The sequence below is a fragment of the Chinchilla lanigera genome, unplaced genomic scaffold (genome assembly GCF_000276665.1).
Source record: "Chinchilla lanigera isolate Chin_1 unplaced genomic scaffold, ChiLan1.0 scaffold00117, whole genome shotgun sequence".
In the NCBI taxonomy this organism is placed as follows: Eukaryota; Metazoa; Chordata; class Mammalia; order Rodentia; family Chinchillidae; genus Chinchilla; species Chinchilla lanigera.
Window position 1 is genome coordinate 3,907,958 of NW_004955518.1, and position 8,099 is coordinate 3,916,056.

Below are 8,099 nucleotides of genomic sequence, written 5' to 3' on the forward strand. Positions count from 1 at the left end.
TTTTTGCTGTTGCTGTTTTTTTTCTGTACTGGGAATCGAACTCACAACCTTGCACTTGCCAGGAAGGCGCTGTGCCGCTGAGCTACATCCCTAGCCCCCACTGGTAAGTTTTTAATCATGTTTTCAATCCCATTAATTGATATTGGGTTGTTCAGGATTTTTATATCTTCTTGACTCAAGCTTGGTAATTCATATGTATCTAGGAATCTGTCCATTTCTCCTGAGTTTTCTATCCTATGGGGTAAAGATTTTCAAAGTAAGCATTAATGATCTTCTGAATTTCTATAGAATCTATAGTAATTTCATCCTTTTCATTCCTTATTGCATGAATTTGAGTTCTTTCCTTTCTTTTTTTGATAAGGTTGGCTAGGGGTTAAGTAAAATTTTATACTAGAAAAAAGTAAATATTTTAACAGCTATATTTAGTGAAGTCTATATAGAGAATATCCAACTTGTAGGACATTCTGAGCTCACCATTCACTTCAGGTGTTCTGTATCACTGTCTGTGACAGAAAGTAACTGTTAGGTTTCCTCTACATCAGGAACCTAAATAAACAAGTCATGTTGCCATTTCTGCTTTATTGCCTTTCTTCTATTTTGATGGTTCCCTCTTGGAAAGTTCAGGGTGAGTATAAGGGTCCTCCAATTCTTCAAAGATCTATCAGAGAATTTCAAACCACTCTATTTTCCACTCAAAGAACAACTGTGTGAGTTTAGATCCTAAGGAAGGATAAGCAGGGAGCCCAACACAAACTTGGGTCTTAATTCGTAAGTCTTTTTGTTCCATTTCTTTTCCCAAGACAAGGTATTTCTGTATCCCATTCTATGGTTACTCTTTAAATGTATTCATCTGAAATCACTGAGGAACTATTTTAGAAATTAAAATCTGAACATTTTTATGGTTGTTGTTCTAGGATGCTTTATTTCCTCTCACTGAAGCAATGTTGTAAGAATTATTGAGGTTTTGAAATATTTCTTCAAGTAATACACAAGAATGGTTGCAAATGTAAAGTATATTTCATAACATTTCTACAAATATTTTCTGACTACCCTTTGGTGTATGTTTGCATAGGTCATTTTGATAGAAGGTAATCACAAGAAAATAAATTTAAATATAAATGGTTGCTGCTGGGTTAGTTCCTGGGTTGCTTTTTTTCTTTCCTTTCATTTTCTCATGGAATCTATAGAGGGAAGAATTAAATTAATGGGGCATTTGAATCATGCATCAAGGGGGAATCATTCATTAAGGGAGAATCTTCTAGGTGGGAATTGAAATTATCCAAGTAGAAATCTATGAGCACATGGTTCTTTTTGAAAGATAATTGTGCTACCTACTTAAAAAAAAAAAAAAAAAAAGCAGAACAAGATCCAGTTTGGCAAGCAGAACTAACCAAGACTGGGTGTATGAATAATTACTTTCAGAGGATGTGTCTTATAGTACCTCATTTCTCCCCTACCCTTGTACTAGAGATTGAACCCAGAGCCTTTCACTGAGCTATATCACCAGCCCTGTTTTTTAAAATTTTGCGATAGGATCTTGCTAAGTTGCCCAGGCTGGGTTCCAGCTTTTCATCCTCTTGCCTCAACCTCCCTCAGTGCTGGAATTATAGGCACATTCCTCTGTACCCAGTTGCAATAATGCATTTAAATTTCATGTTGTTTTGATTATTTAGGTGTCACTAGAAGAAGAAAAATAGATTATTCTGATGCCGATGTTTTACATGGTGAAGGTTTTAGGACTGTAGCAGCAACAGGATATGAAACTGTCACAGCCATGACTGAACTGGCCGTCGTAAACTGCCAAATGTATGGAAGAAATGCACTTAATCTTAAGGTATGTCTGATCATTTTAGTGGTACTGGCCTGTTGTGTTATCAGTTACAGTAGTTTTACTTTCAGTCTCCTACCATAGGTTAGTTTTCATGATATTGCAGGAGTCTTTCCTATTGAAAGGGAGATTTTCAAGGAACACATTAAAAATCTGTTTTAATTTATTTTTATCCCAGCAAATTTAAAAAGATACTCAGATCCAAAACAGTTACAGTGTGTTTTTCATTATTTAGCATGATAAGAGAGGTGTGATTCAGAAAGATGTATCTTATATTTCAGTAATCAGCAATCTTTGGACTTTGTGTCAATTTTAGTGCTAGATTAGCTTTTTATTGGATACAAGCCAAGTATGACAAATAATAATACTAATCACCACTTACTAAATACCTACTATGGTCCAAGCAAATGTACCTAAATGTACAATTCTGCAAAGTAGGTGTTCTTCATTTTACAGATGAAAACACTAATGCTCAATGCAACCAAATTGCAAAGACCACACAATAAGCAAGTCACAGAGCTTAGATTTGAACCCAGAGCTCTTTAGCCCTCAAAGTCTATGTATTTGCTTTATTTTAAAACAAAACCCAATTGGGACAATTTTGAAAGTGCCACATATTAGCCAAAGTAAAGTATGCACTAGTGTTTCTGTTAGATTCAGGGGTAAATCTAAGTCTATCTTCGTTCACATTCAAATCCCTAACCAAGAATAGTTCACCATGTGCCTTAATTATTTTCTTGTTGCTGAGACACAGTACCTCACACCCAAAGTTTAGGGGAGGAAAGGTTTATTTAGCTCACAGTTTGTAGAGGTTTCAGTTGATAATCAGCTGCCTCCAAAGCAGGGTGGCACATGGCAGAGGGGCAACAGTTCATGATGGACAAAAGGTAGCAAAGCAACAAGGGACCTTAACAGTGTCTTTATGCCCCTTTTATTTTATCCAGACTACTTAGGGCAGATAGCGCACACACCCTTAATCCTAGCATTGCACCATCCTAGCCCTTGATCCTAGCATTGCACCATGAATCTTGTGTGCAGCATATTGTTGGATCGTGCTTCTTGATCCATTCTGCCAGTCTGTGTCTTTTGATGTGCACCATGAACCAATCCCAGCATCACACACTCTAGATCCAGCCACCTCTGAAAAAGCTCACCTATGACTGCATGAGGCTTTGGGAGGACATCTAAACACAAGCCCTAACACCATGTAATGTATTTTATAACCCCAGCGGCACCTCTCTATTGGCACATATCTGGCTCAGAAGAACACTGAGTTTACTGAACACTTTTTTGAATAATTTGGCAACTGTCTTGGCTACAACAGAAAACAACCTATTACCTTCCCAAGAATTCAGCTTTCCATCCCCCACTCCCTGGTCAATGAGAATTGCAGTTTTCAGAATTTCACCTCTCAGGATTTCAATATTCTAGATTTTCATCTTTCAAGATTCTTATTTTGGGAATTTTGATCTCTAGATATTTTAGCTTTTTGGGATTTCCATCTTTTAGAATTTCAACACTTGGGAATTATCCCTTGCAGAATTATGATTAGCACTGACAAGAAAGCCACTATAACTCATATGCAAATTTAGCAAAGTTATAGTAAGATCAACACACAAAATCTGTGTATTTCTGTACAGCTGCAAAGAAAATTAAGGTAATTCCATTTACACTAGCATCCAACAAAAAAATGGACAAAACATATGAATAGGTAGTTCACTGAAACAGACTACCCTTACAAATATGAAAAGCTGCTTGACCTTACTCTAAGAACAATGCACTGTAAAACTACACAGAGAGATTGAGGGTGTAGCTCTGTGGTGGAGCACTGGGCTGGCATGCTAGAGGCCCTAGATTTGACTTTCCAGCACCAAAAAAGCCAAAGCAAAGTGAAACAGAAATACAAACAAACAAAAATCCCACAACCTACATAGCAATATAATTTCTCCCTTTATGGCTCGGGAAAAAATTGATAATGTATCTTACTGTTGAAGTTGGAATATTGCTGCTAGAAATTCAAAACAGTACACCCCTATGGAGAAAATCTATTGTTAAAAATTTATATCTTACCTCATATTACTTTCTTTCAGGGATTTTTTATCATGAATTGTCCAGACTTAACACCTTTGGCTTCCCAACTGGTGTATCTTAATTTATCATTCAATGATTTCTGTAACTTTCCCGCAGAAGTAAGTCCATCTTTATTATTGTATATATGTGGCTATAATTTATTATTGTGAATAATTGCAATAAATAAGCATCTTATAATACCCTGAACTTACTATAAAGTAAGTACATCTTTGGATTACATCCAAAAAGAACTACTTATAGAGGCATAAAAAGTAAAGAACAGTTTTCTTAGGAAATCCCATGATGTAATTCTCAAAGGCTATGTTGGAGTCAAGCTCTCAAATATATTCTGATAATTGTACAATGTACAAAAACTAATTTTCTCTTTTAACTCTGAAAAAAACTAAGATAAACTTATTAATTTGTTAATCCTAATAGATTGTTAAATTAAATTAAAAACAAAAACAAAGTTTACCAATGTGTTATCTATAGAAGATGTACTTAAGGTTGAAAGCTACAAAGGGATTGAAAATAAAAGTATGAGAAAAGATATATCATGTAAACATCCATAATCTAGAGTGACCAAAATATACCAGACAAAATAGATTTTAAAACAAAAATGTTACTGAGAAAAGAGGGACATTTTATCAGTCTATCAGGGTGCTGTAATATTAACTTGAACAACCCTATAACACATTTAGAACTAACAACACCTATCTATGAAACACTCCAGAAAGCACAACAGAATGTGCAATCCTCAAAATTTGTATAGAATGTTTTCTAAGACAGATCATATATTAGGCCCTGAAACAAGTCTCTATAATTTAGAAGGATTTAAAATCACAGGGATTTTTTTCTATAGTGGAATGAAATTAGAAATTAAAAACTGAAAGAAATTTAAAAACTCAGCAATGTTTGGAAATTAAGCAGCTCACACTTAGCCATGAAAGAAAAGTACAGGACTAGATGATTTCATGGGTGAATTCTACCAATCATCTAAAACAGAATTAAACTAATCCTTCATAAACTCTCCCCCCAAAAAGAAACAGAAGAGAGACTATTTCCCATTTCAAACCATTAAACGAGTAATAAGTTGATATCAAAACTAGACAAAGATATAACAAAAGTAACTATAGAAAAATATCTTTTATGACTATAGACTAAAAGTTCTCAAAAAATTCTATCAGAACAAATTCAGCAACAAGAAAACTAATTTAGATCAATAACAAAGTGAGGTTTATCTCCAGTTGATTTAACATGGGAAAATCAATATAATTTACTGAGGTGAAGAGATTTTTCTAAAAAAACTATCCAATTATCTTAATAGACACACACAAAAAAACATATCTGGAACAACTCAACACCCCTTTATGACAAAAGTACTCCACATCTAAGAATAAAAGGGACTTTCTCAATCTGATAAAAGATGTTCACACAACACACACACACACAAACATAAACATACACAATTAATACCATATTTGATGGTGAAAAACTGAAAGCTTTCCTCCTAAATCAGGAACAAGATAAGGATATCTATTATGGCCAGTTTTAATCAACACTGCAAACTGGAATAGCAAGCTAAGATGATGATTAAAAAAAGAGAGAGAGAAGAAAGAAATAAAAGGCATCTAACTTAAAAAGAAAAGAATATTATTTGTTGCTACACATTATATAAATGTATTGAATTACCATAATTAGTTATGATAATAATTACATAATTATCTCATGAAGATATGCAAATATTACATCTATTTTTTCTTTTTCTTTTTTTTTAGATTTATTTTAAAAATAAAAGAAGGAAAACATATTAACAAACAGACATCCATTTACAAAATAGCATGAGAACAATACAAGCAATACTGAATTACAGACAAAGTGGTAGGAAATTAACAATGGTTTTGTATTACATACTGATATCTTCAAAGTGATTTCTCAGGAAAACAAATATAGATGTGCAAGATTGGTCAAATAATTACATGTGAATTTAATAATCCTTTGTGATTATGTTAAAAAGTTGAAGTTATATTTTTAAATGTTAATAAAAAATGAGAAAAGGTAAAACTATCTCTAATTGCAGATAACATGATCTGGCATACAGAAATACTAAACCACCAGCATACTACTAGAACTAATGAATGGTTTCTGCAAGGCTGCAGTATAGAAGCTCAATATACAAAAATCAATTTTATTTCTGTATACTAGAAACAAGCAACTTGATAATAAGAAGCACTTCAATTTTAGTAGTATGAAAATGAATAGTATATTTAGGAGTAAGCTTAACAGAAGTGTAAAACTTGCAGTGTGAAGTGTCAACATTATTGAAAGAAATTAAACATGTAGAGGTTGAAAAACACGTCATGTTCATGGAACTCAAGACTTCATATGATCACATGATATTATGGGCAAATTAATCTATAGATTCATTACAATCATATGAAAATTATAGTATCTTTTTGTTTGCATAATTTTATAAGATGATACTAAAATTTATGAAAAGAAAGGGTCTCTAACAAGCCAAAACAATTTTGAAAAGAAAAACAACCTTAGAAATTTAGGAATTTGCTACTTTAGTATTCCATTCATGTTTGTTTCTCTTTTCTGTTCTTCAGATATTTTGTCTTAAAAATTTACAAGTACTGAAACTGAGAAATAATCCTATCAGAGCAATTCCTTCTGATATTCAACAACTTAAGTTCCTTAGAATTTTCAGCATTGCCTTTAATTTCATTTCTGATCTTCCATTTGGGTAAGACTGGTTGCCTGGGATTATAGACACAGAAAATAAGGAGTTTATAATTTAATAATCAACTTTCCTTTGAAAGCAGCTACAAACTTGTTGGCTATTTAGTAATTCATATGTTCTAATCAGCTGATTTTCTTCTTGTCATGGTATTAAAAATAACCCTAACAGCTACATAGGTGGCAATTAGCATAGGTCTAGTGTATACATATTTAGAAAGCTGTTATCTGAGTGTGGATCAAATAAACCTGGATCATTTAAAGCAGTTCAGGTGAGTACCTGTACTTCTCCCTTGACATCCTTTTTTGGGTATGGAAAGAGAACTAAGCTTGGAATTAGGAAATCTAGACCTTTGACTTTAAAGTTAATAATAATTATCTATTTTATCTGCAGAAAATAACTTGAGCATTCTTGGCCTCAATCTATAAACTAAGTAGATTGGACTACATGACGTCTAAGATGTGATGACCTCTACTAAGAATGCTGATATTTTGGGTATAGAGATGAGCTTCTTCCCATATGTGAATTGTTATTTGTTTAATTTCTGATAAAAACTTTAAACCAAAAGCTTAAAAAAGACACTTCTTTCAATTTAGAGTTCAACAGATTAAATGTATATTAAGGTCATATACACAGAGTTCACCGAAAAATGTATGCACACTTCAGAAAAAGAAAAATGATGAATATTTGGAAGCTAGTGGCCACCTCTTTGAACTCTTATAATTCTTATAGTTGTGAATTCTTATAATTGAATTCTTATAATTCTTATAATTATAATTCTCTTTGAATTTTTATAATTCTTATAATTATAATTCTTTGAATTCTTATAACTCTTATAATTGTGGAGGCCAAAGATAACTTATATTACCCTCATGATGTCTCAGTAAATTTAGTGTTAAAATATTTGTACAGGTTTTTCTTTTCCTGAAGTGTGCACACATATTTTGGCAGACTATTTGTATGTCTGCATGTGTATACATATATCCATATCTGTATATACACACATATCCACACATGCATTATACATACATCCATACAACCACATGTGTATACATATATATGTAAAATTATATATACTCTATCTGGCTTCATATGTAGATGCATACACAGAATCCAAACAAGAATTCATACTGGCTAATCTATAATCATAATTATATACTTTAATCATAACTGTCACTTAAAATATAAAAATCCCTAAAGCACCTAAAATTTGATCATAATTAAGAAGTCAGCATTTTGTTCATTTTTCATAGGCTTATCAAGTTATTGGTTACATGAAAAATATAAGGTATTTGTCAATAATATTGATGCTTATAAAAGAAATCACTTTAGTTTTTATTTTTATTTATTTATTTTTTTGCTGTGTCATATAAATTTATTAAGTATTTTTTTTAATTTTTATTTTAAAGATAAAAGGAGGGAAACATTAACAGACATACAACATTTTACAACATATCA

At 32.3% G+C, this 8,099-nt stretch overlaps 1 protein-coding gene across 5 annotated transcripts in view; it reads left to right on the plus strand.

The window, feature by feature from the left end:
• Positions 1 to 8,099, plus strand: part of Lrrc63 (leucine rich repeat containing 63) — a 49,087-nt gene that overhangs the window by 16,346 nt on the left and 24,642 nt on the right. For all 5 annotated transcript variants that reach the window (XR_264570.2, XM_005409100.2, XM_005409101.2 and 2 more), the window contains exons 5-7: positions 1,674 to 1,834; positions 3,919 to 4,017; positions 6,511 to 6,647. Coding sequence is in view for 4 of the 5 variants with exons in the window: in XM_005409100.2 (XP_005409157.1) it covers positions 1,674 to 1,834; positions 3,919 to 4,017; positions 6,511 to 6,647 (397 nt within the window). In the remaining variant the exon portion in view is untranslated. The remainder of the gene's footprint in view (positions 1 to 1,673; positions 1,835 to 3,918; positions 4,018 to 6,510; positions 6,648 to 8,099) is intronic.